General features: G+C 43.3%; 1 protein-coding gene across 1 annotated transcript in view; it reads left to right on the top strand.

The window, feature by feature from the left end:
- The window catches only part of LOC132898050 (integrin alpha-X-like), a 267,909-nt gene that overhangs the window by 43,072 nt on the left and 197,648 nt on the right, over positions 1-27,189 (top strand). Inside the window, exons 2-6 of the mRNA XM_060939420.1 lie at positions 15,385-15,493; positions 20,276-20,376; positions 20,484-20,554; positions 20,813-20,927; positions 21,038-21,171. Of these exons, the coding sequence (XP_060795403.1) occupies positions 15,385-15,493; positions 20,276-20,376; positions 20,484-20,554; positions 20,813-20,927; positions 21,038-21,171 (530 nt within the window). The remainder of the gene's footprint in view (positions 1-15,384; positions 15,494-20,275; positions 20,377-20,483; positions 20,555-20,812; positions 20,928-21,037; positions 21,172-27,189) is intronic.

Raw genomic sequence — 27,189 nt, 5'->3', positions numbered from 1 at the left:
TCAATTTTGTAAACAGTATATATTTTAATCCCTGGACAGGGTTTTAGAGTTTTTATTCATTATGAAAATGTACCTGTTCTTACTTGAAACAATAAATCTGTTTTTATCTCCCAGTTACCTTAAAATATAATATTAATTCCTTAGCTTTCATGTAAGAAAAAAAACTATTAATACTAGTACTGTGTGCAGGCAGTCTCTCCTGAAGACTAAATTAAACAATAATTATAAACTAATAAAATAAATGGCTCAGGCTTCATAGAAGAAAAAAATTTGAACAGAATCTCACAGTATGATGCTGAAGCTGCCTAAACAATGGAAAATAAAATACCATTTTGGCAAAAATGTTGGCATCCATTAATTTCTTGTATTAAGTAAAAAAAAAAATGTAAAGTGCACACAGTCCTTCACTGTAAACATAACACACTTCCAGTAACAGAATTTAAGCCTATATAAACACTGACTCACACATGCAGTGTTGCCAGATACTGCTGATATTTTCCAGCCCAAAATATGTTCAAAACCCGCCAAAATGCACTTGAAACCGCCCAATCTGGCAATAGTGGAAGTAAGGTGGAAGGTAGTTTGTTGACGTCACCTCATGACGCCGCCAACGATTGGTCAAATTTGTGGGAAAGTTGCGGTGGTTGGATATAATTGCAACACCGCCCTGAATTCGCGGGGATTGGTTGAATTTGCATTGACGGTGCAAATCGCAACATCGTGAAATCCTGTAGGGTCTGCATATTAAAGGCCAGCGCAACTGGATTTTTTTTTTCTCCGACGGTGTTCTGATAAACGGTCCTACATCCGCGAAGCGTCCTACGGTAGGAGGGGATGTCAGACATGTCTGTCGAGCAGTCCTACATTGCAGGAAATCCTACAGTGTGATTCAACTTTAACTTTTAGTCATAGTTCGCAGTTTTTCCCTCTGCAAAGAACATGCTTCTACATTGATACAACGTCCACCAACCCTGTCAGAATTCATATGAATGTAAGACGTTCTGACAATTCAAACGACTCTGTCAGAATATGCTTTTACATTCATATGAATCTAGGACGCTCTGACTCTTCAGTTGACCCTGTCAGAATATGTAGAATTAATATTTTTTTTTGTCACTATTCACAAGTACCATTTGCTCTATTAAAATGAGTGTAGGACATTATTACAATTCAAATGACGCCGCAGGATGTTCTCACTGTAATGGAATGTCAGGCCACAAGGTGGCGCTCTAGAAATAGGGAATACATAATGTATCTAGTCAGGGAACAATAGAATAAAACAGTTCATCCAGAGAGATACACGCTGGTGTTGAGATCCACTTCTTTAATGAAGATTATACTCACCCACACAACATTATACATGGTGTCAGAAGTTGGTGACAAGAATCCGACAGAAGAGAGAGTCGACAGAGAGAAAGAGGTGAGAGAGAGAGGAAAAGGAAAAGTTTTACCTCGTCAGTGACTGCACCAGCAATGAAGCAAGCTAGCTCGTGGTGAAGCAAGCAAGTTGCTAGCTCATTTACTCGCTTAGAGAGAAGACGGGAGGAACGAGAAAATGGATCAGATATTTACGATACCACCTCCGGGCAGTTTTAACTTCGATGACCCAAGCAGTTAGACTCAGTGGCTACGATGCTTCGAGTGATTCAGAGTAGCATCGGGGTTATCAGAGAAGCATGAGGAATACCAAATCAACTCGCTGCTCTACATAATGGGGGAGAAAAGTGATGACATGCTGAACACATTATCGCTGGAGGAAGACAAAAGGAAGAAATACAACGAGGTGTGCAAGGCTTTAGGTGAGCATTTTATTGGTAAATACAACATGATTTACGAGAGAGCCAGGTTTAACAGCAGATATCAACAACCTGGCGAAACGGTAGAGAACTTTATTACCAATCTGTACAGACTGGCTGAGCATTGCCAGTATGGCGTCCTACATGAAGAGATGATAAGAGATCGGATCGTAGTTGGGATCAGAGACGCTAAATTGTCAGAGAAACTACAGTTAGATTCAGAGCTCACATTGGAGAAGACAATAACACAAGTCAGACAAAATGAAGAAGTGAAAAAACAACAGCCATTGATTCGACGTGAAAAGCCTGACATTAGGGAAGGCAATGTGGATGCTATAGTAGGGAGAAAACCCGCAAAACCTAAAATGGTGAAACAAACACAAAGCAATGCGACGCAGAGAACAGAAACGTGCAAAAGATGCGGGCACAGTCCTCAACATGCATGGAAACAATGTCCAGCGAGAGAAGCAGAGTGCAGGAAATGTAAAAAGAAAGGCCATTATGCTGCAGTTTGTAGGACAGGACAACGAGTTGAGGCTATAGAAGAAGTGTATGAGACTGCAGAATGTGCTTTCCTGGGAGCAATAGAGACTGATAAACAGGATGTCTGGAGAGATGACATAGAAATGAATGGAGAACTGATTAACTAAGTTGGACACAGGGGTGGCTGTCACTGCCATACCAGACTCCGTGTACTGCAAAGCAAGAGATGGTGACTTAAAGAAGGCACAGAGGATGATCTGCGGTCCCAACAACCAGCCACTGACTGTGCTGGGCACATTCAGAGCCTGCCTGAAAAAGGGCAAAAAGAAAACAGAACAGGAAGTATTTGTTGTTAAGGATTTAGTGATGCCACTACTAGGGCTTCTAGCCATACAGAGCCTACCTCTGTTGCAGCAGATAGCTGCAGTGCAAGCAGCAGATGATAAATTCAAAAGGATGTTGAAGTATTTTCAGGCTTAGGGAAGCTGCAGGGTAGCTATAAGATAGAGTTAGCTGAGGGAGCGGTGCCATATGCCTTGTCAGCTCCTAGACGTGTAGCCCTGCCCCTAATGGACAAAGTCAAATCAGAGCTCCAGAGAATGAAAGATATGGGCGTGATCAGACAGATCCAAGAACCGACTGAGTGGTGTGCGGGAATGGTGGTTGTACCCAAGCCCAGTGGAAACATCCGGATCTGCATTGACCTGACGAGGCTCAATGAGAGCGTGCGTCGAGAGAGACACATACTCCCAGCTGCGGATGACACACTAGCAAAGCTAGATGGAGCCGTCGTCTTCTCAAAACTGGATGCCACATCGGGGTTTTGGCAAATTCCCCTACATTAGGAGCCAGAGCCCTTGACAACCTTCATTACGCCATTTGGGAGGTATTGTTTCAGGAGACTTCCATTTAGGATATCTTCTGCGCCGGAATATTTTCAGCTCAGAATTTCCCAGATTTTCGCCAGCACACCAGGAACACTCTGCCATGCTGACGACATATTGGTGTTCGGCAAAGACCAAGTGGAACATGACAACAGGCTGTGTGAAGTCCTCAGGAAGCTCGAGGATGCAGGTCTGACCTTAAACGAAAAATGTGAGTTCGGCATGAGGGAAGTGAAATTCCTAGGGCATAAAGTAAGTGCCAACAGGATCGAGGCTGACCCAAACAAAATTAAAGCCATCCTTAACATGCCCGAACCAGAGAACATTGAAGGGGTGAGATGCTTCATGGGGATGGTGAACTACGTCTGCAAGTTTTCCCCTCACCTTCCCAATCTCACACAGCCCCTGAGAGACCTGCTGCATAATGACAGTGTGTGGACCTGGGACGCGCAGCAAAAGACAGCTTTTGAGGCTGTGAAGAACGAGCTTAGCTCTCCAGCTGTCCTGGCCCAATACAGTTCAAAAAGAGAAACTCTGGTGTCAGCTGATGCATCATCATATGGCCTGGGAGGAGTACTGATGCAGCGACAGCCAGATGGAGAATTCAGACCAGTGGTGTACATATCCAGAAGCCTGACACCCACAGAGACTCGGTACGCTCAAATCAAGAAAGAGTCTCTCGCCGTGACCTGGGCATGCGAGCGCCTGAGCGCCTATCTCCTGGGATTAGATTTCATGGTGCGTACAGATCACAAACCTCTCATATCACTGTTAGGTACCCAACCACTGGATGACTTACCTCCACGTATACTCAGATTCAGACTGAGAATGATGAGATTCAAGTACAAGATTGTTCATGTACCAGGGAAACAAATGGTAGCTGTGGACGCATTGTCACAAGCACCACTTGGACCGGAGAGCATCACAGAGAGTGACAGCCTGGAAAGAGAGTGTCAGGCGTACATTGACTATGTCATGGAACACTTACCTGCAACAAAAACAAAACTGGAGGAAATCAAAAACATGCAGAACAGAGATGCAACAATGAAACAGCTGAGAACATACACAGACAAAGGATGGCCTCTGCACAGACAAGCAGTTCCAGAGAACCTGCGCCAGTATTGGCCGTACAGGACTGACATCCATGTGGCTGATGGCATCCTCCTAAAGGGAGAAAGAATAGTCATTCCAGCGCCAATGCAAAAAGACATGCTAAAGAGAATCCACCATGGACACCAGGGCATGACAAAGTGCTTTGCAAGAGCACAACAGTCCATGTGGTGGCCAGGCTTAACAAGGGACATCAAAGAGCTAGTGGAGAGATGCGAGGTATGCAGCCAGTAGTCCAGCTATCGCACAGAGCCACTGCTCACAACCCCTTTACCTGCAAGGCCATGGCAAAGAGTGGCGGCTGACCTCTTTCAGTGGGGGAAGAGCCACTACCTGGTAGTAGTTGACTATTTCTCCAGATACATTGAAGTAGCCAACCTGCCAACACTTACAACCGCGACCATAGTCGAGAGACTGAAAGTCATCTTCGCAAGAGTCGGCATCCCTGAGGTACTAGTGGTGGATAATGGGCCACAGTTTGCCTCTTCAGAGTTTTCGGCATTTGCTCAGGAATACGACTTTGAACACATGACTAGTAGCCCCAGGTATCCGCAAAGTAATGGGGAAGCGGAGAGAGCTGTGAGGACAGTGAAGCAGATACTGAGCAAGAACCAAGATCATCAAAGAGCTCTCTTGGCTTACAGAACAACCCCATTAGCTCATGGAGCCTCACCAGCAGGACTCCTGATGGGGAGAAGATTGCGATCGACAGTTCCAGTCCCTCCGCAGACTCTCAGACCAAAGTGGCCAGACTTCCAAGCTTTTAAAAAGAAAGATGTGAGATTGAAAGAGAATCAAAAGAAAGCATATGGAGTGAGACACAGAGCAAGAGAGCTGCCGATACTTGAACCAGGTCAGAGAGTGTGGATCCGCTCAGCAAAGACCACTGGGACAGTCCAGTCACCATCATCAACTCCAAGATCGTACAACATAGAGACAGAGTTGGGGACACTGAGAAGAAACCGAGCTCAGCTCACTGCTCTTCCAGAACCAGACCAGCCGGATCCAGAGCCAGAGCAGCCCAGCTCTAATGTGACTGTGACCAGATCGGAGCGAGTCTCCCGTCCACCAGAAAGACTGAACTGGTAACACTAATATAGTGGCCTGCTGTGAACAGGGCAGAATAATCCCTACAGCAGAGCCCGAAGGGTCAGGCAGTCTACCCTGCCCTTCTAGTTAGGAAAAAAAAGAGAAGTTATGTTCTGAAAAAAAAAGTAAGCTCACAGTAGAGACAGTGTAGCTTGTTGTTGTTGTTGACCATATTCCTTACTGTTAGAATTTAAGGGAAGAATTAAAAGGGATATGGTAAATAGCTAAAAGGGGGGGATGTAATGGAATGTCAGGCCACAAGGTGGCGCTCTAGAAATAGGGAATACATAATGTACCTAGTCAGGGAACAATAGAATAAAGCAGTTCATCCAGAGAGATACACACTGGTGTTGATATCCACTTCTTTAATGAAGATTATACTCACCCACACAACATTATACACTCACAACTCATATGACCCCATCAGAATATGCTTCTACATTAATAAATGAATGTAGGATGTTCTGACAATTCAAAAGACCCCTTCAGAATATGCTTCTACATTAAAATATGAGTGTAGGACGTTATTACAATTCAAATGACGCTACAGGACGTTCTGACAACTCATATGACCACGTCAGAATATGCTTCTACAGTAAGTAGGACGTTCTGACTATTCAAATGACCATCGGAATATGTTTTTACAATATATGAATGTAGGGTGTTCTGACATATGCTTCTACATTAAAATAGGAGTGTAGGACGTTCTGACAGTTCAAACGACCTCGTCAGAATATTCTTTTACTTTAATATATGAATGCAGGACTTTCTGACAACTCAATGACCATCAGAATATGCCTTTACATTAACATATGAATGTAGGAAGTTTTGACAATTCAAATTACCCCACCAGAATATACTACACTCACTGTAAAAAAGAATAAGTTAAGCTTACTTGAAAAAAAGGTGGAAACTCGTTGCCGCAAATAAATTAAGTAATATAACTTGTTCTCTTTCAAGTTATCTTTACTTTACGTTTAAAAGTACAACCCCGGTTCCAAAAAAGTTGGGACAAAGTACAAATTGTAAATAAAAACGGAATGCAATAATTTACAAATCTCAAAAACTGATATTTTATTCACAATAGAACATAGACAACATATCAAATGTCGAAAGTGAGACATTTTGAAATTTCATGCCAAATATTGGCTCATTTGAAATTTCATCACAGCAACACATCTCAAAAAAGTTGGGACAGGGGCAATAAGAGGCTGGAAAAGTTAAAGGTACAAAAAAGGAACAACTGGAGGACCAAACTGCAACTCATTAGGTCAATTGGCAATAGGTCATTAACATGACTGGCTATAAAAAGAGCATCTTGGAGTGGCAGCGGCTCTCAGAAGTAAAGATGGGAAGAGGATCACCAATCTCCCTAATTCTGCGCCGACAAATAGTGGAGCAATATCAGAAAGGAGTTCGACAGTGTAAAATTGCAAAGAGTTTGAACATATCATCATCTACAGTGCATAATATCATCAAAAGATTCAGAGAATCTGGAAGAATCTCTGCGCATAAGGGTCAAGGCCAGAAAACCATACCGGGTGCCCATGATCTTCGGGCCCTTAGATGGCACTGCATCACATACAGGCATGCTTCTGTATTGGAAATCACAAAATGGGCTCAGGAATATTTCCAGAGAACATTATCTGTGAACACAATTCACCGTGCCATCCGCTGTTGCCAGCTAAAACTCAAAGTTCAAAGAAGCAGCCGTATCTAAACACGATCCAGAAGCGCAGACATCTTCTCTGGGCCAAGGCTCATTTAAAATGGACTGTGGCAAAGTGGAAAACTGTTCTGTGGTCAGACGAATCAAAATTTGAAGTTCTTTATGGAAATCAGGGACGCCGTGTCATTCGGACTAAAGAGGAGAAGGACGACCCAAGTTGTTATCAGCACTCAGTTGAGAAGCCTGCATCTCTGATGGTATGGGGTTGCATTAGTGCGTGTGACATGGGCAGCTTACACATCTGGAAAGACACCATCAATGCTGAAAGGTATATCCAGGTTCTAGAGCAACATATGCTCCCATCCAGACGACGTCTCTTTCAGGGAAGACCTTGCATTTTCCAACATGACAATGCCAAACCTGCATCAATTACAGCATCATGGCTGTGTAGAAGAAGGCCAGTACTGAACTGGCCTGCCTGCAGTCCAGATCTTTCACCCATAGAAAACATTTGGCGCATCATAAAACGGAAGATACGACAAAAAAGACCTAAGACAGTTGAGCAACTAGAATCCTACATTAGGCAATAATGGGTTAACATTCCAATCCCTAAACTTGAGCAACTTGTCTCCTCAGTCCCCAGACGTTTACAGACTGTTGTAAAGAGAAAAGGGGATGTCTCATAGTGGTAAACATGGCCTTGTCCCAACTTTTTTGAGATGTGTTGTTGTCATGAAATTTAAAATCATCTAATTTTTCTCTTGAAAAGATACATTTTCTCAGTTTAAACATTTGATATGTCATCTATGTTCTATTCTGAATAAAATATGGAATTTTGAAACTTCTACATCATTGCATTCCGTTTTTATTTACAATTTGTACTTTGTCCCAACTTTTTTGGAATCGGGGTTGTAATCTCCACTGAAAATATTTATCCTTACTTGGAACTTGAATGTTGAGGTTGCTTAAAACCAACTAGTAACGGTTACTTCATACCAGCTAGTAAAGCAAAGTTGGAGCAAAGTTGTGTTTACTGGTGTTAAATGGGTTTCTCTTACTTTCAGCTGTGTAATGGGTACCTAATTCCTGATTGTAAGGTTTACTTGCAGAATCTACACCTTACTTATAGTTTGTAAGTATCAGCAACTTGAACAATTAATGTCTCACACAATGTAATGTAATTAAATGTTGTTATTTTTATTGCAAGACATAAAACAGCATAACAACATATTGGAGCATCAATACAGTTTTCATTCAGTCAATAACTTTTTTAAAGCTTACTTTCTGTTAGGACTAGGACTGTTTTGGCCTCTAGAGGCCGCTGTTATTTCCTTTTCATGTCGTGTTTATTTTGGCCTCTAGAGGCCGCCACTGTTCCTGTGTCTTGTGTTTGTGTTAATTGCCTAATTATCTTCACCTGTGTCCTTAATTAGTTTGTCTATTTATACCCCTGAGTTCAGTCCTCTTGTCACGGAGTCTTTGTGCTGTTATGTTTATCTCCAGTTTCCTTTGTACTGTGTTTTTTTGATCTTCTTAGCTTTTGTATTTTTGCACTTTGCTTTTCTTTTGGATTACACTCTTTGGTTTTTTTTTTGTCTTTTGTTTTGCCCTGTATATAGTGTATATAGTTTAAATAAACCTTTTTGATTCTTTTTCTACTTCCGCCTCACGCCTCTGCATTTGAGTCATCCCCCTGGTGGCCTAGTGGGGGTTTGCTGGATCATCACACCAACGAACCAGGTTCGAATCCCAGCAAAACCCTAACAGAAAGACTCCGTCATGACCGACTCAGCAGAGGCTGCTTCAACTGTCTACCCGGCCAACCTTCAGGGAATTATGGCAGCTTTGACACGCTTCGGAGCAACCATGGACGCTCATGGACGTACGCTCACCGGCCAACGTGAGGCCCTCGCTCGCCACGAGGAACTGCTTCAGCAAATTGGGAAAACCCTGGCACAGCTGACATCTCTGCCTGCATCTCCTGCTCCTGATCCAGTTCCTGCTCCTGATCCAGCTCCCACTCCTGCTCCAGTGCCTCCTGCAATGCTGCCTTCTTCACCTCGCGAACCCAGCCTTCCTGCACCACAGAGGTATGACGGCAAGCACAGTGAGTGCCGAGAGTTCCTTACCCAGTGTCAACTCACCTTTGAGCTTCAGCCTACCACCTACACTACGGATCGCCGCAAGATTGCCTTTGTGATCACCTTATTAGCTGGTAAGGCGCGAGCCTGGGCTACTGCTATCTGGCAAAGACAGGGACCTGAGTGCTTTGATTTCCAGCTGTTTTCTGAAGAGATGCTTCGGGTCTTCGATCAGGCAGACATCAGTACCGACGCAGCCCGAAAGCTCATGTCCATCCGGCAAGGAGGAAGCGTCGCAGATTACGCCATCTCGTTCCGAACACTCGCAGCAGTAAGTGGATGGAACGAGACTGCCCTGGTGTCAGCCTTCCACCATGGTCTGTCTGACCCCATCAAGGACGGTCTGGCCTCTATTGGATGCCCAAGTGACCTCGAAACCCTCATCTCACATGCTATTCGTCTGGACAACAGGATGAGAGAACGCCACCAAGCCTTGAGCCCCCCCAGCCTCCCTACCTCTACCTGGAGACCGTCTACCTCCTTCAGTGACTGTCCAGAACCCATGCAAGTGGGTCGTACTCGCCTCTCCGCATCTGAGAGGGAGCGCAGAAGGAGAGACAAGTGCTGCATCTACTGTGGCAAGCCTGGTCACTTCCGAGCATCATGTCCCGAACTCTTGGGAAAAGGACCGCCCCGTCCAGCCGAGGGAGGGTTGTGACGGGGCCTACTCTCTCTCCCGGACTCCCTGGCCAAGGAATCTACATCCCGGTCTCCATCTCCTGGGGTGAGTCTGTCCACTCTTGTCAAGCTTTGATAGACTCAGGGGCGGCTGGGAACTTTATGGATATTCACTTCGCCCAAAGCATCAATATACCTACTGCACCTCTTGAAGTCCCTCTGTCTGTGTCTGCCCTCGATGGCCAAGCGTTAGGTGATGGAAGAGTCACTCAAGTTACTTCTCCAGTCTTCCTCCAGTCTCAAGGTCACAAGGAAGAAATATCCCTGCACCTGATTCCTTCACCTGAGTTCCCAGTTATTCTAGGCCTTCCTTGGCTTACTCGCCACAACCCTCGCATAGACTGGGTAACTAGCCAGGTTGTGGAATGGGGCCCTGCATGCCATGCCTCTTGTCTGCTCTCTAGCTCTCCTGTGTCTCCTGCCGAGCCCCCTGATCTCACCGAGTTATCTCAAGTTCCCACAGAGTACTGGGATCTCAAGGAGGTATTCAGCAAGAGCAGGGCCGCCGTTCTTCCTCCGCACCGGGCCTACGACTGTGCCATCGACTTGCTCCCTGGGACTACCCCTCCTCGTGGCAGACTGTTTTCACTCTCTCAGCCAGAACGCAAGGCCATGGAGGAATACCTCAAAGATGCCCTGGTCTCTGGGTTTATTCGACCCTCCACTTCACCTGCTGGAGCCGGCTTCTTCTTTGTCGGCAAGAAGGATGGGGGGCTCCGACCATGTATTGATTACAGGGGCCTGAATAAGATCACTGTGCGCAACCGATATCCCCTTCCGCTGATGTCCACAGCTTTCGACCTGCTCCAAGGCGCCACCGTCTTCACCAAGTTGGACCTACGGAACGCATACCACCTCATCCGTATCCGACAGGGAGACGAGTGGAAGACTGCCTTTAACACCCCGTCTGGGCACTACGAATACCAGGTGATGCCCTTCGGACTCACCAACGCACCAGCTGTTTTTCAGGCCCTAATCAACGACGTCTTAAGGGACATGATTAACCTATACGTTTTTGTCTACCTCGATGACATCCTTATCTTTTCCAAGACCGTGCAGGAGCACCGCCACCATGTCCGCCAGGTTCTCCAGAGGCTGCTACAGAACAATCTGTTCGCCAAGGCCCAGAAATGCGAATTTCATGTTCCCGAGGTCTCCTTTCTGGGATTTATTGTACGGACAGGCCAACTCCAAATGGACCCTGCCAAGACCCTGGCCGTCCGGGATTGGCCTACTCCCAAGTCCGTTAAGGAGGTTCAGCGGTTCTTAGGATTCGCTAACTTCTACCGCAAGTTCATCAGGAACTTCAGTTCTGTGGCAGCACCCATGTCAGACCTCACCAAAGGGACAGGTGGATCTTATGGCTGGTCTCCTCAGGCAGAAAAGGCGTTCAAAGACCTCAAGGACCGCTTCTGCACGGCACCCATTCTGGTTCTCCCGGACACCTCCCAACCATTCATCGTGGAGGTGGACGCCTCGGACAGTGGTGTCGGCGCGGTGCTCTCTCAACGTTCGGAAGGAAAGCTGCACCCCTGCGCTTACTTCTCCCACCGCCTGAGTCCTGCTGAGTCCCGGTACGATGTGGGGGATCGAGAACTGCTAGCGGTCAAACTGGCCCTTGAGGAGTGGAGGCACTGGCTGGAGGGAGCACAACATCCATTCCTGGTTTGGACTGACCACAAGAACCTGGAGTACCTCCAGCAAGCCAAGAGACTGAACCCTCGACAGGCTAGGTGGGCCCTGTTTTTCAGTCGATTTGACTTCACCCTCTCATACCGCCCCGGCTCCAAGAACACCAAACCTGACGCACTGTCCAGACTGTTCTCTGCCACTAACAGGGAGAATGAAGTCGGGCCTATTATCCCTGTGTCCCGGATTGTGGCCCCTGTCCGCTGGGGTATTGAGGAGGCTGTCCGACGAGCCCAACGCCAGGACCCCGGTCCTGGGACGGGGCCACCAGGCCTCTTGTACGTCCCACATCAAGCCCGGGCCAAGGTTCTCCAGTGGGGTCACTCTTCCCCTCTCACCGCCCACCCGGGAGCTCGGAGGACCCTGGACTTCCTGAAAAGACGCTTCTGGTGGCCTAACATGGAGCAGGAAGTAAGGTCATTTGTCCTGTCCTGTGAGGTTTGCACCAGAACCAAGAACCCACGACAGCGTCCCCAGGGTCTCCTGCATCCTCTGACCATTCCCCGGCGTCCCTGGTCCCACGTGGCAGTCGACTTTATCACGGGTCTCCCTGAGTCACAAGGTAACACGGTCATTTTGGTCTTAGTTGACAGATTCTCCAAGGCCTGCCGCTTCATACCACTGTGCAAACTCCCCTCTGCTCTTGAAACTGCGAAACTTTTGTTTAATCATGTCTTCCGAGTCTTTGGTCTTCCACAGGACATCGTCTCAGACCGAGGGCCCCAGTTCTCCTCCCGAGTGTGGCACGGGTTCTGCAAGGTCATCGGAGCCACTGCCAGCCTCTCCTCTGGGTTTCACCCACAGTCCAATGGTCAGACGGAGAGGCTCAACCAGGACCTGGAAACCACCCTGCGAGGCCTGGCTATGGATAACCCGACATCGTGGAGCACCTGGCTGCCATGGGCGGAGTACGCCCACAACACCCTGCAGTCATCGGCCACCAAGCTGTCGCCATTCCAGTGCCAATTCGGGTTCCAGCCACCTCTGTTCCCGGACCAGGAGGAGGACGCGGGGGTGCCCTCGGTCAACCAATATGTGAGACGGTGTCGCAAGACCTGGAGCAAGGTCAGGAAGACCCTCATACAGACCTCCAGAACCAACCAGACTCAGGCCAACCGCCATAGAAGACCTGCACACGCTTTCCGCCCTGGGCAGCGTGTTTGGCTGTCCACTAAGGACCTTCCACTGCGGGTGGAGAACCGCAAGCTTGCTCCTCGCTACATTGGCCCCTTCAAGGTGGTGCGCAGGGTGAACCCTGTCTCCTACCGGCTCCAGTTGCCCCGGACTCTGAGGATCAACCCCACTTTCCATGTTTCCCTGTTACGGCCCGTACTGACGTCTACGTATGCCCCTGCCCCTAGGAACCCCCCACCCCCCCGCATCTTCCAGGGGCAGACTGTGTTCACTGTGAATCGCCTGCTTGACTCCCGCCGGGTCCGCGGCGGGTTGCAATATCTGGTGGACTGGGAGGGCTATGGTCCTGAGGAGCGCTGCTGGGTTCCTGCTCGGGATGTCCTTGATAAAGAACTATGTCGGGACTTCCATTCGGCCCATCCGGATCGCCCTGGGAACGTCAGGAGACGCTCCTAGAGGGGGGGGTCCTGTTAGGACTAGGACTGTTTTGGCCTCTAGAGGCCGCTGTTATTTCCTTTTCATGTCGTGTTTATTTTGGCCTCTAGAGGCCGCCACTGTTCCTGTGTCTTGTGTTTGTGTTAATTGCCTAATTATCTTCACCTGTGTCCTTAATTAGTTTGTCTATTTATACCCCTGAGTTCAGTCCTCTTGTCACGGAGTCTTTGTGCTGTTATGTTTATCTCCAGTTTCCTTTGTACTGTGTTTTTTTGATCTTCTTAGCTTTTGTATTTTTGCACTTTGCTTTTCTTTTGGATTACACTCTTTGGTTTTTTTTTTGTCTTTTGTTTTGCCCTGTATATAGTGTATATAGTTTAAATAAACCTTTTTGATTCTTTTTCTACTTCCGCCTCACGCCTCTGCATTTGAGTCATCCCCCTGGTGGCCTAGTGGGGGTTTGCTGGATCATCACACCAACGAACCAGGTTCGAATCCCAGCAAAACCCTAACACTTTCATTTAACACATCCAACCCAGAGAAGCATAACATTCCACTTAAAGTGTCAGACCACCATTTCTGGAATTAAACTCATTTTCTCCATCTCCACTCGAGTTAAATAACTGAGTTTTACCTTTCTCCTATTCATCCAGCCGTTCTCCTTGTCTGGCGACGCAACAGCACACAGAAAACAAACTTCCACAACTAATTTTGAATGATTTCATTTTATTGGAACACTTCAAGATGGCCAACTATTTGTTTTGAACAGGTTTACGGATTAAGTAGTAAAGATTGAATGCACGACGTTAATCTGCACCGTTTATAGTACAGCTGATGTAGGACAAAAATCTGTTCAAATGCCAAGAAATGACGTTTTGTGCTCTGCACATGCGCAGTAGGGCTTTGTAGGATGCATTGACGTGTAGGACAGTTTATCAGAACACCGGCCCACTGGGAAAACTCCTGCTACTCCCGATGGCCAGTCCGCCCCTGCTGGTGCCCTGTGTCTGGTTAGAGTCTCAACGCATCGCTCCTGTGGAGGGCGGCCCCATGTGGACAGTTGGGGGTCATGCCTGGAGGATGCTGTGGACTCTTGCAGTGGTGCTTTTGTGGCTGGGGACTGCAGTTGACTTGCTGACTTTGGGACTGCGGTTGTCGTGAACAGTTTTGCGCTCAGGTTTCCGTCGGTGGGGGGTTTATAGCATCAACGAAGCTGACTTTATGTTAGGACTGTTAATGTTATAGTCATGTTGTCTGTTGTTACCCAAATGAGGATGGGTTCCCTTTTGAGTCTGGTTCCTCTCAAGGTTTCTTCCTCATGTCATCTGAGGGAGTTTTTCCTTGCCACCTTCACCACAGGCTTGCTCATTGGGGATAGATTAGGGATAAAATTAGCTCATGTTTTAAGTCATTCAAATTCTGTAAAGCTGCTTTGCGACAATGTTTTATTGTTAAAAACGCTATACAAATGACTTGACTTGACTCACTCTGAAGGCCAGTATGTGTGACAAGCTGAGAAACTAATGCTGTGGCAAGAGGGTACAGTAAATCCTCGCTAATGCAATATGAATGTGATGCTACCTGCAAAGAATTTCACACAATCTACAAAAGCTGAAAACTTGTCCCCAATCTGCCCACTAAACCCTATCAGGACAGCAAAATGCCTTCCATATCATCACAGAGCTAACCTTTTTCCTTTAATTTTTCACCCAGCTGTATACAATGATGTGGGCACAGTTTAAAGGAAGACAGGCACAGTTTGGATGATTGGTTTATGCTTTGACAGCTTTAATATAAGAAAAGTTTTACTTATTAGAAGTCTAGTCTCATGCTTCTTGGCGTTTCATACTTTCTAACTAGGTAATAGATCTAGTATGAAGCATTGCCTTCATACTACTGATTGGACCTAGTGATCAATTATTAATGAGTGAGAACGCATTAGCCAGTATAAAAACTTTGGTTCCTATTTATTAGTGTCATTTTTTTCCATATCAATAGCTGTCCAGTCAGAATATTAAAGGTCTTCAGCAGCTGAAATGTATGAAAGTTGTACCTCCCATCAGATTCTAATTTCTGGTGTACATAATTTCAATATTCATCTCTTTACCACTGTGTGTGCTTTTAACTCAACTCTGAATATGGGCCACAATACTTGGGTTCTTTCACTAATAGAAAAAAAATGCTTATACTCAAGTATGATCGAATTTTGTCATCTAAGTATTGCATAATGAATTTTGTACATTATAAAATGTTATGTTTCTGATTTTGAATTCTAGTATCTCAATCAGTGGTGGCTTTCAACATCGATCCAAATCCATGGAAATATTTCACCCAAAACCAAAACATAGCCTTTGGCTACAAAGTGATACAGAAAAACAGCAAGAGGTGAGAAACACAACAGCTATAATGTTACAATGACACATGCCTTCTACTGTCATTTAAATTTCTTGTGACAAGTAAATTAGGACATCTGCTTTGTTCACACCAAAGGTAGTTTTAAAACACTTGATTACAGACAGATTTATTTCTGCTTTAATTGAGTACAGTGCTCAGCATAAATGAGTACACCCCCTTTGAAAAGTAACATTTTAAATAATATCTCAATGAACACAATTTCCAAAATGTTGAAAAGACAAAGTTTAATATAACATCTGTTTAACTTATAATGTGAAAGTAAGGTTAATAATATAAATTTGAGTTTTCAGTTTTACTCAAATTAGGGTGGTACAAAATGAGTACACCCCACAACAAAAACTACTACATCTAGTACTTTGTATGGTGTCCATGATTTTTAATGACAGCACCAAATCTTCTAGGCATGGAATGAACAAGTTGGCAACATTTTGCAACGTCAATCTTTTTCCATTCTTCAACAATGACCTCTTTTAGTGGCTGGATGCTGAATGGAGAGTGATGCTCAACTTGTCTCTTCAGAATTCCCCAAAGAAAACAATTTCTTTACACCACAAAGGTGAAGGCTACAAGAAGATCAGCAAAGCTTTACTTATCAGTCAGAATACTGTAGCAAAAGTGGTACAAAAATTTAAGAAAGATGGAACTGCAGCCATCTCATCCGACCAATCTCATCTCTTCCGTGGACATCCAGGTCGTCCACGGAAGTTAACACCTTGACAGTAGTGTCTTCTGATGAGAAGGGTTGAAGAAAATCGGCATGCAAGTTCACTGCAGTTATCTAAAGAAGTAGAAAGCCAAACTGGGGTGACTATTTCCCATGACACAATACAGCGTACACTGCCGAGGAATGGCATGCATGGATGCCGTCCACGAAAGAAGCCTCTCCTAAAGCCCAGGCACAAAAAAACCCGCCTAGAGTTTGCCAGGGCCCATGCTGACAAAGATGAAGACTACTGGGACTCTATACTCTGGAGTGATGAGACCAAGATAAATGTTTTTGGAACTGATGGCTTCAAAATTGTATGGTGTCGCAAAGGTGAGTAATACAAAGAAAAATGCATGGTGCCTTCAGTGAAACATGGTGGTGGCAGTGTCTTTATGTGGGGCTGCATGAGTGCTGCTGGTGTCGGGGAGCTGCATTTCATTGATGGCATCATGAATTCACAGATGTATTGCTCTATACTGAAAGAGAAGATGCTACCATCACTCCATGCCCTTGGTTGTTGTGCACTTTTCCAACATGACAATGATCCTAAACACACATCTAAGGCCACTGTTGGATTTCTGAAGAAGAACAGGGTGAAAGTGATTCAGTGGCCAAGTATGTCTCCTGACCTGAACCCAATCGAACACCTATGGGAAATTCTGAAGAGACAAGTTGAGCATCACTCTCCATCCAGCATCCAGTCACTAAAAGAGGTCATTGTTGAAGAATGGAAAAAGATTGATGTTGCAAAATGTCGCCAACTTGTTCATTCCATGCCGAGAAGACTTGGTGCTGTCATTAAAAATCATGGAGGCCATACAAAGTACTAGATGTAGTAGTTTTTGTTGTGGGGTGTACTCATTTTTGCACCACCCTAATTTGAGTAAAACTGAAAAATGTGTAATCTAAGTTTATATTACTCACCTTACTTTCACGTTATAAGTTAAACAGATGTTATATTAAACTTTGTCTTTTCAACATTTTGGAACTTGTTTGTGTTCATTGAGATATTATTTAAAATGTTACTTTTCAAAGGGGGTGTACTCATTTATGCTGAGCACTGTATATAAGAATTCCAGTTGGTCAAAAAGTTTACATACACAGAGTTGAAAGTCTCTAAACGAACTGGAAAGCGGTGTATTGACATTTAGAAGGTTCTGATTTGCCAAGTATCATAGTTATGACTTAATGAGCACATCTGTGGCTGTATTTAAGGGGCAGTGATTTTTTTTTTTTGCCCTTGATACCCTGGAAAAATCCAAGCAACTCCACCAAAACCTTTAAACTATTGTCAGAACAAGTCATGTTCATCCTTAAGAAGAAAGGTACCGCAAGCAACGATAAAAACAATTGCAAATAAAATCTTGGGACCACACAGACACTGCATCTAGAGGCACAAATTCACTTCTAGGGATGGACAAACTTTGTTTCAAAAGGTTCCACTGCACCCCAAGACAACGACAAAGAAAATGTTGAAGGAGTTAGAGGGATCAGGTACCAAAGTAAGTATATCCACCATCAAGAGTGCCCTAAATCGGTGTGGCCTGAAAAGCTGTGACCCAAGAAAAAAGCCAAATTGAAGTTTGCAAGTTGATCAATCACCAGGTGAAAGCTCTCACCTTTTTTTTTTGGAGTGTTCTCTGGTCAAACAAAAATATAACTGTTTGGTCATAATCATCAGCACTATATATGGAGGAAAAAGGGTGAGGCTTAAATTTACAGAACACTATCACTGTGAAGCATGGGGGCGGCAGCATCACATTGTGTGGGTGTTTTGCTGGGGAAAAAAGGACTGATGCTTAAGGAGGAGGAAGGACTATTAGAAATACTGAAGCAAAACTTCAAGACATCAGGCAGAAAGTTTAAATTTGGTTACAACTTCCAGCAGAACAATGGGCCTAAGTGTACCTCCAAAATGGCTTAAAGACAACAAATTTCAAGTATTACTGTGGCCATCACAAAGCTGTGACCTGAATCCCACAGAAAGTTTGTGGACTTAATTAGAAAGCATATCTGACTAAGGAAGCCCACAAACCTGACCAGAATGGTCAGAAGAATGAGTAAACAATTCAGTGTACTGTGAGAAGCTTGTGGAAATTTACCCCAAGTTTTTGATCCAAGTTAAGCAATTCAAAGTCAATGCCACCAAATACTAATAGTGTATTTAAACTTTTGAACCATTGAAAATCTGATAGTTTGAATGTTTTTAGCCTAGGTGTATTTTATTGACAATGGGAAAGTCAGACTACTCCAGTACATCCCAAAGACTTTAAATGGGGTCAGAACTCTGTGATGGGCAATTCATGGGGTGAAAATGATTGAGCCACCCATTCACAATCTGAGCCTGATTATTCCTGGCATTGTTGTCCTGGAATATGCCTGTGCCAGCAGGCAAGAAAAATATCTATTGATGGGGTAACCTGGTGATTCAGTACATTCAACTATTTTTGAAATTTAAGCCTTTATTCATCACATTTATGTTAGTGCACAGTGAAAATTCTTTCTCTACATTTAACCCATCTGAAGCAGTGAAAACAAACATATCCAGAACAGTGGGCAGCTGAGCCTTGACCTGATCAACTGAAGCAATCCCAGATAACACTACTTCCAGTGTCCACTATACATTACTTCATACACTTCTTACCCTGGCACACCTGTCGCTCAGGAATAGTGTAAATCTGAGCTCATCAGACCACATGACCTTTTTTCCCCAGAGTCCAATCTTAATGCTCCCTAGCAAATTGAAGCCTTTTCTTAGATTAGACTCACTGGTCTTCTTATGGCTACACAGCTGTTTAGTCCCAATCTAGTGAGTTCACATCACACTGTGTGTGTAAATGCTCTTACTTTCACTAACCATTAGTTCTACTGTCATCATTTTTTTTTTTGCTATTCAACTCCACCTAGCATTTACGTGATCTCTGATCATGCTTAGTCAAGATTTTTTTCCCCCTGACCACATTTCTTCCATGAAGTTAATGATTCACCACCATCCTTCCAGGTTTCAATAACATGCTGGACAGTTCTTAGCCTAATTTTGGCAATCTCTTTAGTTATTTTCTTGCAGGCCAATAATAGGACTCTTCTGAAACACAGTAGCATCTTTTCCACGACCACGAGATACATATTCTTACATGGTTGTTTACGAAATGAGAAGCGACTTTCTGCATCAGTTAGGGTTAGAAGAATTGTTGCCAGCTAAAACACAATCACTGCAGTAATTATCCAATCAAAGGCTCTTATGTATTTGCTTACTTAAATCCAAATGGTGACTTTTTGCTGGGGAGTATATTTATATCTGGAGACCAGAGTTATGTAAGTTATAAACATTTAGGAAGAAATATGGTGCAATTTAATTTTCAATAACTTACATGAATTTATTTTTAGTCATGACTTGAATAAACACTAGAAAATGTAGGTGTGTTTAGTAAACAATAATCAATTATATCACATCCACAAGCGTTTGTGCACAGAGCACGCAGCGTGCACCTTGGACTACTGCGTGCAGACAGTGCTGCGCCCCAGCTCATTAGGACTAATTGCCACGTACCTGTTCCTGATCAGTGCAATGAAGGCTCACGCTTATATGGACTCACCTGACGCACAGACTGTGCAAAGTATATGCTTAGTTCCCTGTGTCTGACATTACCAAGCCTTTGTCATTGTATTGCTTTTCTGGTCTTTTTTGCATTTTGCCCCTTGTCTCAGCCCTTGATATTTTGTTTGTTCCTCGCATGACCCTTGCCTGTTTCTTCACTTTGCTTTTGCCTGAAGTTTTGGATCTGTTTGCCAGCTTGCTTTTAAATAAACTTTCAGCACATACATCTGTCCACCACCCATTTAGATGAAAAATTAATACGTGTCTTGCTTTGTTAACATCTAATAAATGTATTTTATTTTGTTAGATTTATGGTTTGCTGATGAAGTAAATAAAGTTAGTTAAGGGAATCTCAATGTGAAGTATTAAACAAAGCAGATAATGCCCGTGGCATCAGTGATGTTTGTACAAATGTAAATTACTATAACATTCTTCTTTTTTTTCTCAGTTTGATTGTGAGCGATCCCTTAGTCCAAGGTCGGAATGAAAGAGGGAAAGTGTACAGCTGTGTGGTTGCACAAGAAATCTGCTCACCAGTAACAATGAATGGTACTAATGCATATACAGTATTTATTAATCGTAACTCTGAGATATCACTAAAAAATATTTTCCACAAATGGGTACCCCATTAGTCTCAATGTTAAATCTTGTCACAGTGCCCTCTCAGGCTGTCAACATGTCCCTTGGACTTTCAATGACTAAGGATCCCGAGTCTTCAAAGTTAGTGGTAAGCTACAGCTGTAATAACTCTGTATTTCAACTTGGGTAAGGATTGATCCTAAATAATGGGTCTGATACCTCATTGTATATTCTGTTTCTGTATAGATATCAAGCTGAGATGTAAATGATCTGTGAACTGTACATTGAATAGTCTAACCATTTGACAGGTTTTTGGATAATTAATTACTTTAGATTAGAGCTTGTCACTGAAAACCTCAAAATATCAATCTGGTATTAGATAAAAGGGAAGAACTTTATTTTTCAGGTATGTGGGCCAACCATTCCCAAGGTCTGTAAGCATTTTACTGCATACAATGGCATGTGTTTTACACTGGATTTCAATAATAATCCATCAGTACCTATACCAAATTCTTTGAGAGGTATTTCATATGCAACACTATGAAAATAGCACTAATGAAAATCATAAACCTTGTGTTTTACAATGTTCTCTATTGTTATAAGTTTGTTTTCATGCTTTCTTTACTCTTAGACTGCCCACCTCCACCACAAACAGACATTGCTTTCTTGTTGGATGGCTCTGGAAGTGTAAGGGCCAACGAGTTTAGTACCATGAAGAATTTTGTTATAAACATGGTTAACGGATTACAAGACAGGGACTTTAAGGTATGTGCAGAAAGATTTATTTTTCTGTATTAAAACAACAAAAGAAAGCAAATACGAGTGATTTTATAGTTATATGAGAGAATATTGGGGAATGTACAGTTTGGCCAGAAGTTTACATACAGTGACATGAAGGTCATCTTGGATATGAATGTCATGGCAATATTTGGGCTTTCAGTAATTTCTTTGAACTGTTCTTTTTCTGTGGCAGAATGTACAGCATACATCTTTAATTTAAAAAAATCCACTAGAATTTGGTACACAAGTTTTAATTTTCTTTGGGGTTTCTGAAAATCAACACAGGGTCAAAATTAAACATACAGGGTCAAAAATATACATACAGCACACCTAATATTTGGGTAAAATGTCTCTTCGCAAGATTCACCTTGACCAAACATTTTTGTTTATCATGAACAAGCTTCTGGCAGAATTCTGGTTGGATATTTCACAACTCTTCATGGTAGAATTGGTAGAGTTCAATTAAATTTTTTTTCTTGGCATGGACTCGACTTATAAGCACAGTTCATATATTTTCAATAGGGTTGAAGTCAGGATTTGTTTTAAGCTTAATGTTAGCCTGCTTTATCCTCCATAACCAGCTCTGATAAGTGTTTGGGTTCATTGTCCTGTTGTAAGTCCCAAAGTCATGTTCAAGTTTCTGACGGTTTATGCTGAAGAATTCTGAGGTAGTCCTCCTTCATTATTCCATCCACTCTGTGCAATGAACCAGTTCCACTGGCAGCAAAACAGCCCCAGAGCATGATGATCCTACCACCACCATCAGCTGGTACAGTGTCCCTCTGTACATGGTGGTTGTTGTGGCCAAACAACTCAATCTTTGTCTCATGTGACCATACAGCTATCCTCCAGAAGGCTTTTTCTTTGTCTTTGTGGTCAACTTCAAACTTTAGTTAAGCTTGAAGGTGTCAGTTTTGGAACAGGGGGTTATTTCTTGGATAGCAGCCTCTTAGTCCATGGTAATCTGAACTGTAGACAGTGATCCACGAGCTTCCAGTTCATGGCAGTTCATGGTGATTCCCAGGTTGTTCCTGAGCATCCAAACCAATTTCCTTTCAGCTGAGGGTGACAGTTTGGGTTTTCTTGAAGCAAAGTGACGACACCTCACAATAACTTGGATACAATTGTTTGAACTGATCTTGGAATTTGCAGCTGTTTAGTAATGGCTCCAGGAGACATTCTGGAGTTGTGTATATCTGCGATCCTCTTTCTCAGATCTGCACTGAGCTGTTTGGACTTTCCCATTTTTCTGTGTGCTGGTCAATCCAACGAGTGCTGTAAACAAACCCTTTTTATGAAGGCAAAGAGAAGCTACCAGCTGTAGTCAATCATGATCACTAACAGGAAGTTAAGAGGCTTTGGCAAGATAAAAGACATTTTGGAAGTTTCAGCACTTCTGAATTAATATCTAAGTGAGCGTATGTAAATTTTTGACACTGTGTTGATTTCAGAAAACCCAAAGAAAATTAAAACTTGTGCACCAAATTCTAGTGGTTTTTTTTAATTAAAGATGTATGTTGTACAATCATTCTACCACAGAAAAAGAGCAGTTCGAAGAAATTACTGAAAGCCCAAATATTGCCATGACATTCATATCCAAGATGACATTCATGTCACTGTATGTAAACTTCTGACCACAACTGTATATTATATTTGCGGGAATATATTTGATACATTTACATAACTAATATCATGAAAGCTTGATACAAACACAGAACCAAGTTGTGCAATTCATTTTATAGTTTGTTTATACAGTGTATCTATATAGTTTGGAAATAGTGAGGGACCCATATATTTCTGACTTCATCAGAAATGCAAACTTGCAGAAATGCAAATGAGTTGCTTGTGAAAACGACCTTTTTTATATAGCAGTTTCATGACCTCAAATAAAGGCACAGTCTAATTAGTCAAAGGTTCTCCATCAGAATAGCATTCTAGCTCAAGTCAGCTTTAGTTGATGTGTTCAAGTTCATTCATTCATTCATTCATTCATTATCTCTAGCCGCTTTATCCTTCTACAGGGTCGCAGGCAAGCTGGAGCCTATCCCAGCTGACTATGGGCGAAAGGCGGGGTACACCCTGGACAAGTCGCCAGGTCATCACAGGGCTGACACATAGACACAGACAACCATTCACACTCACATTCACACCTACGGTCAATTTAGAGTCACCAGTTAACCTAACCTGCATGTCTTTGGACTGTGGGGGAAACCGGAGCACCCGGAGGAAACCCACGCGGACACGGGGAGAACATGCAAACTCCACACAGAAAGGCCCTCGCCGGCCCCGGGGCTCGAACCCAGGACCTTCTTGCTGTGAGGCGACAGCGCTAACCACTACACCACCGTGCCGCCCTGTGTTCAAGTTCTTTGGTGAAAAAAAAAAGTAATTTACCATTACTACCCAAAGTCATTGTGTGATTTGAAGATTATATCACACATAAAACCAAGGCAATAGGTTATAGCTTTGTATATTTTGGCATTTTTATAACCACCAGTGCAGGTGAAAATATGGCACAGAAGAGTGCAAATGTAAAAGGGGTTGGAGTTAAGTGAATACATTAGAGAGGTATTCTATATGCTATTGCTAAATCCTCTATATTCTATAGAGGTTCTATATGCTATATAGAACCTCTATATTCTATAGAGGTTCTATATCAGGGGTCATCAAACTACGGCCGACTCCGGCCCGCCACCCCCCTTTGACCGGCCCCCCAGCGCCTCTGCCCCACCCACTTGAACCGGCCCTATGAGGCAATCCCCAAAAGTGTTCATGGCCTTTTTTTTTTTTATTGCTTTTTGGCAAATAATAACATGTCTGCATCTTGTATTTTGTTGATTTTATCAATTAAAATTGATATTTAGTTATAAAATGAACTATTCATATTTTCCGAATTTTTGTCATATGCTTGCGATCAAGCAGTGACAGGCAGCGCACGCGCAGAGAACTGTCAGTGTTCAGGACAGCAAAATGGCTAGCGGCCAGCGAAAAGTTGACAGAGAGTGCAGAGTTTTTAAAGAACAGTGGACCACCGATTATTTTTTCATTCAGTGTAAGGACCGTGCAGTTTGTCTTGTATGTAAAGAAAGAGTGTTGGTTTTCAAAGAATATAATCTGCGTCGTCACTACGAAACCCGCCACAAAGAGTATGCTAGTTTGCGAGGGCAAACAAGAGAAGACAGGATTCGGAGGATGAAATGCGGACTGGCTGCACAACAGAATGTATTCCTTCGCCAAACCCAGATCAACCAGGCTGCTGTCCGAGCTAGCTATAAGGTAGCTCACCTACTAGCTACCCATGGAAAGCCGTTTACTGATGGGGACTTTGTTAAAGTATGCATGCTTGCTGTGGCCAAGGAGGTGTGTCCCGACAAGAAGGATGCGCTCAACGTGGTGAGCCTCTCCGCACCTACTATGACCAGGCAAACCAAAGATTTGGGGGACACCGTGTATGACCAGCTGAATGAGAAAGTGTCAGAATTGCCAGTGTCAATCACCTCAACTAGGCAGATGTTTCTTACCTTGACAGCTTTGATGTTATTTTTATTAGAAAATAAATAAATGGAATATCTGTGGTATTTCAAATTAAAACAAAGTGTGAAGACTCGATTACTACTTTTGCAAACCACTAGTAAAGATAAACAAATATGTGCCAGGAATCAAGTGTTGATATAGTAGTGTGGATATGTGGACAAGTGCTGTAGTATGCTCTGGCCCCATCCCAATGCGACGTGGCGATGTAGTTTACAGCAGGTTATGGTCGCTGAACTGCTGGCTGTCCAGGTGGTGCTCTGAAAACAGGGTGGGCTTTATAGATAATTGGGCTAATTTTGAGGGCACTGCTGGCCTGTTAGGGCGGGACGGTATCCATCCCACTCGGGAAGGTGCTGCTCTCATTTCCTGCAGCATAGGTCATAGTCTCAGAACAGGCCTAGTTAATTTCTGACAATCCAGAGCCAAGGCCAGGGAGCAGACGAACAGGCTAAACCGACTGTCTGCTAGCTGCACAGAGTCGTCACTCAGGGCCCACTACATCGAGACTGTGTCTGTTCCCCGAGCTCAACAAAAAGGTAGAAATTTTCAGAGAGTTTGTTCCAGTAACCTAATCAATATAAAATTAGATCATACTGACTGTACAGCTGCTGCCAGCACCTTTGATCTAAAGGTGGGGCTATTAAATATTAGATCTCTTACATCTAAAGCGCTAATGGTTAATGAACTCATTACTGATCAGGAGTTTAATGTACTGTGTTTAACAGAAACATGGATTAAGCCAAATGAATATATAGCATTAAATGAAGCGAGTCCTCCTGGATACAGTTATATACACCAGCCTCGTCTAACTGGCAGAGGAGGAGGCGTCGCGGTTATTTATAACGATTATCTAGGTGTAACACAAAAACCTGGTTATAAATTTAATACATTTGAAGTTCTTCATACTCATATAATGTATGTAGCCTCGAAAAATAAGTCTACCCAGTTAATTCCATTGCTTATTATTTACAGGCCCCCGGGGCCATATTCTGAGTTTCTTTCTGAATTTGCAGATTTTATCTCAGATCTGGTTATTTCCTTAGACAAAGCTTTAGTTGTCGGAGATTTTAATATTCACTTCGATAACCCAGAAGACCCTTTAAAAACAGCGTTTGTGTCCATCTTAGACTCAGTCGGGATTAAGCAGAATGTCATAGGACCGACCCATAATGGTGGTCACACCCTTGATCTAATACTAACATTCAGATTAAACGTAGATAATATAGTCATACTTCCACAGTCTGAAGTTATCTCAGATCATTGTCTCATCTCATTCAAGATATGTCTGAGTAATAATATATGCACCTCACCATGCTACTGTATTAAACGTACTTTCACGTCAACTACTGCACAGAGCTTTATAAATGATCTCCCAGAGCTGTCAACTTTGATTGGGTCACTGTCAGCCCCTGCAGAACTTGATCAGGCAACTGAATGCTTAGAGTCAACATTCCGCCATACTTTAGATAATGTAGCTCCTCTAAAAAGGAAAATGGTCAGAGACAAAAAATTAGCACCCTGGTATAATGATGACACTCGCACATTAAAACAGACCACTCGAAAATTGGAACATAAATGGCGTCAAACAAAATTGGTAGTGTTCAAATTAGCTTGGAAGGAGAGCTTCCTGAAGTATAGAAAAGCTCTTAGTGCTGCCAGATCAACATATTTCTCCTCCCTAATAGAAGATAACAAAAATAATCCTAGATTCCTATTTAATACTGTAGCAAAATTAACCAGGAATAAGTCCACTATCAACACATGCACACCTGCAGTATGTAGTAGCAACGACTTCATGAATTTTTTTAATGACAAAATTGAGAATATCCGACAAAAAATTCAAACTACTAATTTAAGGTTAGACAATGAAAGTGACCTTGTAGTTAACAATATAACTGTATCAGATCATCAGTTAGAATGTTTTACTCCCCTAAAAGAAACTGAATTACTTTCATTAATCTCTACATCAAAAGCCTCAACTTGCGTACTAGATCCCTTACCGACACATCTATTCAAACAGATAATGCCTGGAGTAATTGAACCGCTTCTAAAAATAATAAATTCTTCTCTTATGATTGGCTATGTACCCAAATCCTTTAAACTAGCAGTTATCAAACCCCTGATTAAAAAACCTGACCTTGATCCCTGTCAGCTGTCCAATTATCGGCCAATATCAAACCTCCCCTTTATCTCCAAGATCCTTGAAAAAGCTGTGGCACAGCAGTTATGCTCATATTTACATAGGAATAACATCCATGAAATGTATCAGTCAGGATTTAGACCTCATCATAGCACAGAGACAGCACTGGTTAAAGTAGTAAACAACCTACTGTTGGCGTCTGATCAGGGCTGTGTCTCGCTACTTGTGTTGCTTGACCTTAGTGCAGCATTTGATACCATTGATCATTCCATTCTTCTGGATAGACTAGAAAATGTTGTGGGAGTTAAGGGAATGGCCCTCTCCTGGCT

Source organism: Neoarius graeffei, chromosome 14 (assembly GCF_027579695.1).
Source record: "Neoarius graeffei isolate fNeoGra1 chromosome 14, fNeoGra1.pri, whole genome shotgun sequence".
Lineage (NCBI taxonomy): Eukaryota > Metazoa > Chordata > Actinopteri > Siluriformes > Ariidae > Neoarius > Neoarius graeffei.
This window is presented reverse-complemented; position numbering and strand designations above follow the sequence as displayed.